The following is a 12883-nucleotide window of genomic DNA, read 5'->3' on the forward strand; positions in this document are numbered from 1 at the left end:
GGGCACCATGAGACACGCCCACAGTGTGGGTGCTAGGCTTCCCATGACTCCGGGCCACCATGAGACGCGGCCACAGTGTGGGTGCTGGGCGTTTCATGTCTCCGGGGCACCATGAGACGCACCCACAGTGTGGGTGCTAGGCATCTCATGTCTCCGGGGCACCATGAGACTCACCCACAGTGTGGGTGCTAGGCATCTCATGTCTCCGGGGCACCATGAGACACGCCCGCAGTGTTTGTGCTGGGCGTCTCATGTCTCCGGGGCACCATGAGTCGGGCCCACAGTGTGGTTGCTAGGCATCTCATGTCTCCGGGGCACCATGAGACGCGCCCACAGTGTGGGTGCTAGGCATCTCATGTCTCCGGGGCACCATGAGACTCACCCACAGTGTGGGTGCTGGGCATCTCATGTCTCCGGGGCACCATGAGACGCGCCCACAGTGTGGGTGCTTGGCGTCTGGTTTCCGGAGCACCATGAGACGCGCCCGCAATGTGGGTGCTAGGCGTCTGGTTTCCGGAGCACCATGAGACGCGCCCGCAGTGTGGGTGCTGGGCGTCTCATGTCTCCGGGGCACCATGAGTCGCGCCCACAGTGTGGGTGCTAGGCATCTCATGTCTCTGGGGCACCATGAGACGCGCCCACAGTGTGGGTGCTTGGCGTCTCATGTCTCCGAGGCATCATGAGACGTGCCCACAGTGTGGGTGCTAGGCGTCTCATCTCTCCGAGGCATCATGAAACGTGCCCACAGTGTGGGTGCTAGGCGTCTCATGTCTCCGGGGCATCATGAGACGCGCCCACAGTGTGGGTGCTAGGCGTCTCTTGTCTCCGGGGCACCATGAGACGCGCCCACAGTGTGGGTGCTAGGCGTCTCATCTCTCCGAGGCATCATGAGACGTGCCCACAGTGTGGGTGCTAGGCGTCTCATGTCTCCGGGGCATCATGAGACGCGCCCACAGTGTGGGTGCTAGGCGTCTCTTGTCTCCGGGGCACCATGAGACGCGCCCACAGTGTGGGTGCTAGGCATCTCATCTCTCCGAGGCATCATGAGACGTGCCCACAGTGTGGGTGCTAGGCGTCTCATGTCTCCGGGGCATCATGAGACGCGCCCACAGTGTGGGTGCTAGGCGTCTCTTGTCTCTGGGGCACCATGAGACGCGCCCACAGTGTGGGTGCTAGGCATCTCATGTGTCCGGGGCACCATGAGACGCGCCCGCAGTGTGGGTGCTGGGCGTCTCATGTCTTCAGGGCACCATGAGTCGCGCCCACAGTGTGGGTGCTAGGCGTCTCATGTCTCCAGGGCACCATGAGACGCGCCCGCAGTGTGGGTGCTAGGCGTCTCATGTCTCCGAGGCACCATGAATCGCGCCCACAGTGTGGGTGCTAGGCGTCTCATGTCTCCAGGGCACCATGAGTCGCGCCCACAGTGTGGGTTGCTAGGCGTCTCATGTCTCCCGGGCACCATGAGTCACGCCCACAGTGTGGGTGCTAGGCGTCTCATGTCTCCGAGGCACCATGAGTCACGCCCACAGTGTGGGTGCTGGGCGTCTCATGTCTCCGGGGCACCATGAGACGCGCCCACAGTGTGGGTGCTAGGCGTCTCATCTCTCCGAGGCATCATGAGACGTGCCCACAGTGTGGGTGCTGGGCGTCTCATGTCTCCGAGGCACCATGAGTCGCGGCCACAGTGTGGGTGCTGGGCGTCTCATGTCTCCAGGGCACCATGAGTCGCGCCCACAGTGTGGGTGCTTGGCATCTCATGTCTCCGAGGCACCATGAGACGCGGCCACAGTGTGGGTGCTGGGCGTCTCATGTCTCCGAGGCACCATGAGACGCGCCCACAGTGTGGGTGCTAGGCGTCTCATGTCTCCGGGGCACCATGAGACGCGCCCACAGTGTGGGTGCTAGGCGTCTCATGTCTCCGAGGCTTCATGAGACGTGCCCACAGTGTGGGTGCTAGGCGTCTCATGTCTCCGGGGCACCATGAGACGCGCCCACAGTGTGGGTGCTAGGCGTCTCATGTCTCCGAGGCACCATGAGACGCGGCCACAGTGTGGGTGCTAGGCGTCTCATGTCTCCGAGGCATCATGAGACGCGGCCACAGTGTGGGTGCTAGGCGTCTCATGTCTCCAGGGCACCATGAGTCGCGCCCACAGTGTGGGTGCTAGGCGTCTCATGTCTCCGAGGCACCATGAGACGCGGCCACAGTGTGGGTGCTAGGCGTCTCATGTCTCCGGGGCACCATGAGACGCGCCCACAGTGTGGGTGCTAGGCGTCTCATGTCTCCGGGGCACCATGAGACGCGGCCACAGTGTGGGTGCTAGGCGTCTTGTCTCCGGGGCACCATGAGACGCGCCCACAGTGTGGGTGCTAGGCGTCTCATGTCTCCAAGGCATTATGAGACGCGCCCACAGTGTGGGTGCTAGGCGTCTCTTGTCTCCGGGGCACCATGAGACGCGGCCACATTGTGGGTGCTAGGCGTCTCATGTCTCCGGGGCACCATGAGACGCGGCCACAGTGTGGGTTCTGGGCGTCTCTTGTCTCCGAGGCACCATGAGTCGCGCCCACAGTGTGGGTGCTGGGCGTCTCATGTCTCCAGGGCACCATGAGACGCGGCCACAGTGTGGGTTCTGGGCGTCTCTTGTCTCCGAGGCACCATGAGTCGCGCCCACAGTGTGGGTGCTGGGCGTCTCATGTCTCCAGGGCACCATGAGACGCGGCCACAGTATGGGTGCTAGGCGTCTCATGTCTCCGAGGCACCATGAGACGCGGCCACAGTGTGGGTGCTGGGCGTCTCATGTCTCCGGAGCACCATGAGTCGCGCCCACAGTGTGGGTGCTAGGCATCTCATGTCTCCGGGGCACCATGAGACGCGGCCACAGTGTGGGTGCTAGGCGTCTCATGTCTCCGAGGCACCATGAGACGCGGCCACAGTGTGGGTGCTAGGCGTCTCATGTCTCCGAGGCACCATGAGACGCGGCCACAGTGAGGGTGCTAGGCATCTCATGTCTCCGGGGCACCATGAGACGCGCCCACAGTGTGGGAGCTAGGCATCTCATGTCTCCGGGGCACCATGAGACTCGCCCACAGTGTGGGAGCTAGGCATCTCATGTCTCCGAGGCACCATGAGACGCGGCCACAGTGTGGGTGCTTGGCGTCTCTTGTCTCCGGGGCACCATGAGACACGCCCACAGTGTGGGTGCTAGGCGTCTTGTCTCCGGGGCACCATGAGACGCGCCCGCAGTGTGGGTGCTGGGCGTCTCATGTCGCTGGGGCACCATGAGACGCGCCCGCAGTGTGGGTGCTGGGCATCTCATGTCTCCGAGGCACCATGAGACGCGGCCACAGTGTGGGTACTAGGTGTCTCATGTCTCCAGGGCACCATGAGTCGCGCCCACAGTGTGGGTGCTGGGCATCTCATGTCTCCGAGGCACCATGAGACGCGGCCACAGTGTGGGTGCTTGGCGTCTCTTGTCTCCGGGGCACCATGAGACACGCCCACAGTGTGGGTGCTAGGCGTCTTGTCTCCGGGGCACCATGAGACGCGCCCGCAGTGTGGGTGCTGGGCGTCTCATGTCTCTGGGGCACCATGAGACGCGCCCGCAGTGTGGGTGCTGGGCATCTCATGTCTCCGAGGCACCATGAGACGCGGCCACAGTGTGGGTACTAGGTGTCTCATGTCTCCAGGGCACCATGAGTCGCGCCCACAGTGTGGGTGCTGGGCGTCTCATGTCGCTTGGGTATTTGAAGCTCCAAGTATTGTTTTGCACTCTTACATTTCATTGCTCAGTGAGCTGGCCTTATTCTCTCTCTTTACACTGCTAGGATAGTGCTTGGTTTTGTGGAAGTCCTCTCTAGGAGCTCTGAGCTCTATGCTATGTCTGTTTATTGGAGAGTGTACCACCTCCTCAGCCTTGACCTACTTCTATCTCTGCCCACAGGTAATATCGTGGGCATTGGGCAGTGCCTCCTGAACGGACTCACGGTGGTGATTAGAAGGAAGTTCTCTGCCTCCGGCTTCTGGGATGACTGTGTCAAGTACAACTGTACGGTAAGTGATGGACACTAATTGGGGTTCAGTGAGTGAGGAGCGACTCGGGCACACTGAGTAAGGAGTGACTAGGGGTCGTGAGTGAGGTGTTACTAAGGGAACGGTAAGTAAATGGAGACATGGTGAGGGAGGAGTGACTTGGGGGCTCGGTGAGGGAGGAGTGACCTGGGGGCTCAGTGAGGGAGGAGCGACCTGGGGCTCGGTGAGTGAGGGACGACTTGGGGTGAGATGAGTGAGGGCCTTTCAGATACATTTAATGAGGGGCTCTTAGGCACACATTACCTAAAGGGTCTCGCAGGGGACTCCCATTGTGGCCACTCTCTCCCCTGCAAAACGTCCCTTCTCCTCAACCTTTGTCTCTCCTTCCTTCTGCCCCTCCCCTCTGCCCTTGGCCTCGGCCGCTTCCTTCTTATGTCCCTCCCTCTGCACCTGACCTTCTATCCTCGTGCTATTTCCTTCCTCGTGTCCCTCCTTGTAGGCCTTATGTTCCTCACTCCTCATGTCCCTCTTTGTGTCGCTCCCTCTCTGTGGTCCTCACTCCTTATGTCCCTCTTTTGGTCCCTCTCTCTGTGGTCCTCACTCCTCAAGTCCCTCCTTGTAGTCCTCAGGTCCTCCCTCTTTGTGTACTTCACCCTGTGGTCCACTCCTCACTCCTCATGTCCCTCTGGGCCTCACTCCTCATGTCCCTCCTTGTAGGCCTCTGATCCTCACTCTTCATGTCCCTCCTTGTAGGCCTCTGATCCTCACTCTTCATGTCCCTCCTTGTAGGCCTCTGATCCTCACTCTTCATGTCCCTCCTTGTAGGCCTCTGGTCCTCACTCCTCATTTCCCTCTGGTCCTCACTCCTCATGTCCCTCTGGGCCTCACTCCTCATGTCCCTCCTTGTGGGCCTCGGGTCGTCCCACCTCATGTCCCTCCTTGTAGGCCTCGGGTCCTCACTCCTCATGTCCCTCTGGCCCTCACTCCTCATGTTCCTCCTTGTAGGCCTCGGGTCGTCCCTCGTTGTGTCTCTCCCTCTCTGTGGTCCTCACTCCTTATGTTCCTCCTTAGAGGCCTGTGTCCCTTCCTCTTTGTGGACCTCACTCCTCATGTCCCTCTTTTGGTACCTCCCCCTGTGGTCCACTCCTCATGTCCCTCCTTGTGGGCCTCGGGTCGTCCCTCCTCATGTCCCTCCTTGTAGGCCTCTAGTCCTCACTCCTCACTCCTCATTTCCCTCTGGCCCTCACTCCCCATGTCCCTCCCTGTAGGCCTCGGGTCCTCACTCCTCATGTCCCTCCTTGTGGGCCTCAGGTCATCCCTCCTTGTAGGCCTCTGGTCCTCACTCCTCATTTCCCTCTGATCCTCACTCCTCATGTCCCTCTGGCCCTCACTCCTCATGTTCCTCCTTGTAGGCCTCGGGTCGTCCCTCGTTGTGTCTCTCCCTCTCTGTGGTCTTCACTCCTTATGTCCCACCTTAGAGGCCTCTGTCCCGCCCTCTGTCCCCCTTCCTCTTTGTGGACCTCACTCCTCATGTCCCTCTTTTGGTACCTCCCCCTGTGGTCCACTTCTCATGTCCCTCCTTGTAGGCCTCTAGTCTTCACTCCGCATGTCCCTCCTTGTAGGCCTCTGGCCCTCACTCCTCATGTCCCTCTGGTCCTCACTCCTCATGTCCCTCCTTGTAGGCCTCTAGTCTTCACTCCTCATGTCCCTCCTTGTAGGCCTCTGGTCCTCACTCCTCATGTCCCTCTGGTCCTCACTCCTCATGTCCCTCCTTGTGGGCCTCTAGTCTTCACTCCTCATTGTAGGAGAGTAGGGTCTGCTTTCTATGTTCACCCCCACTTTTTGCTTTTGCTTTACTGGTTTTCGACTTAGATGTGGCTGTGGGCCTGCTAATCAGACCCACAGCCCTGCTGTTCTCTCTATAAATTAATACTATGTACTTTAGGTGCATAACCCATTTGGATAGGGTCACCTTATTGGCCCCTGTACAGTGTACCCTAGGTACCCAGGGCATAGGTGTACCCTAGGCCTACCAGGGGCTGCAGCATGTATTATGCCACCCCTGGCCTGGCCTTCCATTCCGACACAACTGGCTGATCACTCAGCTGGGGCAAGGTCGTGTAATCACCCCTTGCTTAGGTGTAGTATACCTATACCTAACTTACATATAGACACATGTGTACCTATCAGTCACTCCTATGGCAGGCCTTAACAATCCTGGAGGCAGAGTGCTTGGTAACATGTGAGATGGTGCTCTAGCATGAGCTGAGCCTGTCTGCAGCTTTCGGAACCAAGTCCTTATAGCTGTTCTATGATATAGCCTACCATATACTCTTAAAGTGCCTTATAATCTTAGACGGTTATGGTAACTATGGTTTGGCTTTATCGAAACATGTCGTGTAAGGTGTCTAACACTGTGGAATAATACCCCCATGCCATTTCTGGACATGAGGATATTATTCCCCCCCCTTCTAGAGGGAAGGACATGTTAAAATCATACTTCACTGTTAGCCTCTGACCAAAGCCTCAGCATCACAAAATGGATGCTGCTGCCACGACACAAGTCTGACCTCCTGCAGCTGGGAGTGATCCCAGCCAGGGAGGCCTGGACAATAGGTTTCCTGCTTGGGGAGGTGCTAGCACCTCCCCAGACAGCCTTTAGTGTATTGGGGCAGGGTGGGCTGAAAGGAATGAGACATGCCTGGGGCACACAAGGTGTTCCTTGCATAGTCCAGTTCAAACCGGCGCTGGGGCACTCCAGCCCCAGCTCTGGCGCGAAACTGGACAAAGGGAAGTGGGTGTAACCACCCCCTCCCAGGTCCCACCCATAAGGCGTGACCTAGCAGGTATCCCAGCCCCCCAGATTAGTATAAGAGTGGGAGTTGGGCCTCAAGACTTTAGATTATCCTGAACCTGCAAACTTGAACAGAAACTCTGGACCTTCGACATTCGACGAAAGAAGAAGACTGAAGAATCTCCCTTGTAGCCAAGGAGTGGCTACCCTGTGCAAACAGGCACCATCAAGAGACTACCCTTTGCTTTGCCCACGTTCTACGAGGAACCGACTGCAGAGCCCGACCAGAGCCTTGACTTCCAGACTTCTCCGACCCTGATCCACATCCACAGCAAAGCTGAGATCCGTGGAGGCGACGTGCGACGTGGGACCGGCTATCTGGGAAAAGTGGCTAGTAACTTAAAGCGCAGCTTCTGAGGCACCCTCGAAGTTGTGCACCGGGGATTGAGAAGCCCCAACCCCAAGCACCATCTGCACCGAAGATCAGCCCCCCACACTCCACGAGTCCTGCGTGGGGCCCTTCTGCATTTTCCTGCTTGCCGCGTCTGTCCGGTTGCTTGCCCGCTGGCTAGTGGCCTTTGTGACGACGCACCCTGAAATCTTCTGCGCTGGTTTGGCTCCTCCAGACTGGCTCCCGCTTCTCTGCAAAGAAGAAGCACCCCAGACCTTCCTGGTCTGCACCAGAAGCAAGTCCTCCTTTCTTCGTGGGTTCCGCTTGCCAAGGCTTGGTGAGTCCTAGTCCAACTTCGACGCCGCCGACAGCAAGAGCCTTCGTGGGACAGCTCGCCTCCTGGTCCTGGTCGTCCTCGACGCTTCCTGGTCCTCCTGGCTGCAGCGACAAGCTTCACCTTCACCTGCAATCTTCACGACATCGCCTGGTTCCTTCCTGGTTCCACGTGGTCACTGGCTAGTGACCTTGACTCTGTCCCTTCTGCTTGCAGGTTTCCTCTCTTCTTGATCCCAGCCTTGGGATCCACCGGACACTCTTCACTGACTGCCTGTCAGCATCTTTCTTCAGGCATCCATAGGAGTCGACGACGAAAACCGACGCATCTTCACCCCTATGCACCCGCAGCCTGTGGGCTAGGTAACTTGGGTACTCCGGTGCTCATCAGGATAGTGACTATCCTAGTGTCTAGTTTTCCAGTCTCAACTTCCTAGCTACTCCGGAAGTGTCCTAAATCTACCGTTTTCTAAACTGTACTATTGCTATTGACTTTTACGCATTACGCGTGAGTGTTTCCACTCTGCACACGAATCCCGTGGGCCTCCCACTTCCTAACTAACGCTAGTGTAGTGTAGCCCCAGCGATTCCCTAGGCCTAGGCCTATTCTATTTTCGTGACAGTGGTCCTTATACCACTTACTTAGTATATGGTTTGCGTGGCCCCTAGGGCCTAACTGTATTACTTACCTGTGTGACTTAATGTATGCTTAAATAAGACTGTGTTGTACTTACCTCTAATCTCATAAAGAGTGCTGAGGGTTTGACTAGAATAAATACACTTTATTTTATATATATATCTGTTGTGGTGTCCTTTCATTTGGTATTCAAGGGATTATATATGGTATCACAGCTGGCTTCACATGCCATTCAGAGTTTAGCCTAAGACTGCTCTTGTCCATGCTACCACTAGGATAGCTGGTCTATAAGGTTGACTTTACAACCAATCACCATAAGGGTATTTGGACTGATATAAGGTGTACACTAGAACTAGTGACATCATACATCAGGCCAACTTCTCACACTCATGTCCCTCCTTGTAGGCCTCTGGTCCTCACTCCTCATGTCCCTCTGGTCCTCACTCCTCATGTCCCTCCTTGTGGCCTCTGGTCCTCACTCCTCATTTCCCTCTGGTCCTCACTCCTCATGTCCCTCCTTGTAGGCCTCGGGTCGTCCCTCGTTGGGTCATTTTGAAGAAGAAGTGGGGCACTTATATGAAGAATGTTTATTGAAGCAAGTAATCGGCAACCCCCAACAGCTGTTCCTCTGCACACAGCTGTCCTGTCTCCGTGACTCCCCAGACTGGAGTCCCGTAGTAGAACCCCCGTTGCTAAGCCACAGCTGCTGGGCAACTCTCTGATGACCTCACTATCAAGAGAGTACATCAACTATATAGAAGATCACAACAGGTCCCTCCCTCACTGTGGTCGTCACTCCTCATGTCCCTCCTTGTAGGCCTCTGGTCCTCACTCCTCATGTCCCTCTGGTCCTCACTCCTTATGACCCTCCTTGTAGGCCTCGGGTCGTCCGTCGTTGGGTCCCTTCCTCACTGTGGTCATCACTCCTCATGTCCCTCCTTGTAGGCCTCGGGTCCTCACTCCTCATGTCCCTCTGGTCCTCACTCCTCATGTCCTCACTCCTCATGTCCCTCCTTGTAGGCCTCGGGTCGTCCCTCGTTGGGGCCCTCCCTCACTGTGGTCGTCACTCCTCATGTCCCTCCTTCTCGTTGGGTCCTTACCTCTCTGTGGTCCTCACTCTTCATGTCCCTCCTCCTCGTTGGGTCCCTCCCAGCTGCCTCTACTCCAGCTCTTGTTGATCCCGCAGTTCTTTATTCTTCCGCCAGAGGGCGCCACAGGATCACTCCTGAACACTATTATTTTGAGCTTCCCCTATGCCGGAACCCCGGGTCCCCAGGACACAGCATGCTAGAGGTACACGTCTGAGGGGCTTCACACATTAGGGGTGCACACTCTTGGGGCTTGCACTGCATGGGTTGGGGGAGCAGAGGCGCCGCGGTTGTCCTGAATCACCAGGTTACCAGTCACCCCCCCGCTTAGTGGGGTCCTCTGGGGTCACACCTAGTCCAGAAGACACTTCTTTGGTGTTACACTGGGCTACGATATCTTACTAGGTTAAAGGTCACGACTCGTTAGGGGGTCATAACAAGTTAGAGGCTGAAGGTGGAGGGCATAGCCAGGTTAGGGGGTTACCCAGATCCTTGGAGGGGTCTCACCAAAAGGGGGGCCACATCATCAGGATAACACTCTTCCAGGTAGGTTATGGGGGGCACCAGGCTAGAGGCTCCCTCTTCTTGTGGGGAGTGCACTGGGTTAGGGGTCCTACACACTTCCCGTTGGGGCTGCACTGGGTTAGGGGTCCTACACACTTCCCGTTGGGGCTGCACTGGGTTGGGGTCCTACACTCTTCTTGTGGGAGCTGCACTGGGTTCGGGGTCCTACGCTCTTCCTGTGGGGGTGCAGTGGGTTAGGGGTCCTACAATCTTCCTGTGGGGGCTGCACTGGGTTTGGGGTCCTACACTCTTCCTGTGGGGGCTGCACTGGGTTGGGGTCCTACACTCTTCCTGTGGGGGCTGCACTGGGTTGGGGTCCTACACTCTTCCTTTGGGGGCTGCACTGGGTTGGGGTCCTACACTCTTCCTGTGGGGGCTGCATTGGGTCAGGGGTCCTACACTCTCCCTGTGGGGGCTGCACTGGGTTAGGGGTCCTACGCTCTTCCTGTGGGGCTGCACTGGGTTAGGGGTCCTACACTCTTCCTGGGTGGGCTGCACTCAGTTAGGGGTCCTACACTCTTCCTGTGGGGCCTGCACTGGGTTAGGGGTCTTACACTCTTCCTGTGGGGGCCGCACTGGGTCAGGGGTCCTACACTCTTCCTGTGGGGGCTGCACTGGGTCAGGGGTCCTACACTCTTCCTGTGGGGGTGCAGTGGGTTAGGGGTCCTACACTCTTCCTGTGGGGGCTGCACTGGGTTAGGGGTCCTACTCTCTTCCTGTGGGGGCTGCACTGGTTTAGGCTCCTACACTCTTCCTGTGGGGGTCGCACTGGGTTAGGGGTCCTACACTCTTCCTGTGGGGGCTGCACTGGGTTGGGGTCCTACACTCTTCCTGTAGGGGCTGCAGTGGGTATGGGGTCCTACACTCTTCCTGTGGGGGCTGCACTGGGTTAGGGGTCTGTTAGACGGCGACCTCAGGGGAGCCCGGAAGGGGGTCCTGACTACCCTGAGTCCCACCCGTGTAGTATCGTAGCCGGGCACTGGCGGGAGATTCCCCAGGGGGAGGAATCTCGCAACTAGGATCGTACTTCTGGCACCACACGACACAGAGTGACCACCCTGGGTATTCTCAGAAAACAAGCTTTATCAAATAGGTATCACTGCAAATATGTACAAGGTGAGCACGGGCTCAAGAGTCTCGGAAAGGTAGGGGGTAGCGGGACAGTCTCTGGTAACGGTTCAAAGCAGGGACGTATCCGGCGCACAGCTCACAATCCTCGAGCTGGGGGATACGTGGTCGGAGTCGGGGTCCGGCGTGACCGTGAGAGTCTGGAGGAGCCGCGAGTCACTCAGCGGGCTCAGGTACAGGTTCGGAGGTCTTACGATCTTCAAGGAGCCGCGAGTCACTCAGCAGGCTCAGGCACAGGTTCGGAGGTTTTACGATCTTCAAGGAGCCGCGAGTCACTCAGCAGGCTTCGGCACAAGTTCGGAGGTCTTACGATCTTCAAGGAGCCGCGAGTCACTCAGCAGGCCCAGGCACAAGTTCGGAGGTCTTACGATCTTCAGGAAGCCGCGAGTCACTCAGCAGGCTTAGGTTGGTTCGGTTCCAGGAGCCACGACCACGTCGGCAGGCTCTCGTTGTTCCAGCGTCGAATCTCCCGGACAGTCTCAGAGCACCCCTTGTTATAGGTCGACCCCTCTTTGATGTCCGGAGTCTGTGCAGGCAGGGGTCTTGTCACCTGGGGGCCGCTCGTCGGGGTTTCCTGCTATTGTCTTTTGATCCTTTCAGGGCCGGGTCGGGAGGAGTCCCAGACACCCAGCAGGTACGGAGCCAGCCCGCAGGGAGGCCGGAGGGCCGATCGAAACCCATCGTCCCAGGGGAGTTCAGAGGTGCGATAGAAACTGCTCCTCCCTCTCTCATCCCCTGGAAGCGTGATGTCCTCCAGCCGGAGTGGCGCCTCGAGGCCCGGGTCGCGCTGGGGCCGGGCGGCCATCTTGTTGCATGGAGTGGGCACGCGGGCCCGGGGTGGCCGAAAGGAGAGAGGCCATGGACGGGGATGTCCGGTGTTGGTGCGGGTGTCCTGGTGGGAAGGGTCGGCTGGGCCGTGTGCTTGGGCTGCAGGTACCAGGTTTCGGTGGTGCGGGGGCACGGAGGGCCATTCTACGAGGCCGGGTCCAACACGCGTCCCCCCCAGCTGAAAGCCGGAGAGAACTGCCCATCACCTTGGGGGGTTCTCTTCGCTGAGGCGGAAGAACCGGGAGAGGCCGTCCGCGTTGGCGTGGTCCGTACCAGGGCGGTGTTCTACGGTGAAGTCCATTCCCTGGAGGGAGATTGACCACCGCAGTAGCTTGGGGTTTTCTCCTCGTATCTGCATGAGCCATCGCAAGGGCCGATGGTCAGTTTGGACTCTGAAATGAGTGCCGAACAGGTAGGGTCGTAGTTTTTTGAGTGCCCAGACCACGGCAAAGGCTTCGCGCTCTATGGTGCTCCACCTCTGTTCCCGGGGCAGCAGCCGCCGACTGAGGAAGGCGACGGGCTGGTCTAGGCCTTGATCATTCACTTGGGACAGGACGGCCCCAATGCCATGCTCGGAGGCATCGGTCTGGACTATGAACTCCTTGGTGTAGTCGGGAGCCTGGAGGACGGGGGCAGTGCACATGGCATTTTTTAGAGCATCGAAAGCTTCCTGGCAGGCAGCCGTCCACTGCACCTTCTTTGGCTGTTTTTTAGACGTGAGTTCAGTGAGAGGGCCGACAAGGCTGCCATACCCCCGAATGAATCGGCGGTAGTAGCCCGTGAGTCCCAGAAAGGCTCGGACCTCCGTTTGGGTGATGGGTGGTTCCCATGCCAGGATGGCGTCGATCTTTGGCTGTAGAGGGGCGACCTGGCCACTCCCGACTTGGTGCCCCAGGTAGACTACGGATCCTGCCTGGCGCAGGGCGGTTAGCACTCTCCGGAGGTGCTGGAGGTGCTCACTCCACTCTGAACTGAAGACAGCGATGTCGTCCAGATAGGCCGCGCTGAACTGTTCTAGCCCGGCCAGGACCCTATTCACCAGCCTCTGGAAAGTGGCCGGGGCATTTTTCATCCCGAAGGGCATCACGCGGAA

At 58.2% G+C, this 12883-nt stretch overlaps 1 protein-coding gene across 3 annotated transcripts in view; it reads left to right on the plus strand.

Moving 5' to 3' along the window:
• Nucleotides 1–12883, plus strand: part of SLC27A4 (solute carrier family 27 member 4) — a 330596-nt gene that overhangs the window by 210587 nt on the left and 107126 nt on the right. For all 3 annotated transcript variants that reach the window (XM_085614109.1, XM_085614107.1, XM_085614108.1), the window contains exon 7: nucleotides 3939–4048. In XM_085614109.1, the coding sequence (XP_085470235.1) occupies nucleotides 3939–4048 (110 nt within the window). The remainder of the gene's footprint in view (nucleotides 1–3938; nucleotides 4049–12883) is intronic.

This window comes from Triturus cristatus, chromosome 1_2 (genome assembly GCF_964204655.1).
Source record: "Triturus cristatus chromosome 1_2, aTriCri1.1, whole genome shotgun sequence".
NCBI classification, from domain to species: domain Eukaryota; kingdom Metazoa; phylum Chordata; class Amphibia; order Caudata; family Salamandridae; genus Triturus; species Triturus cristatus.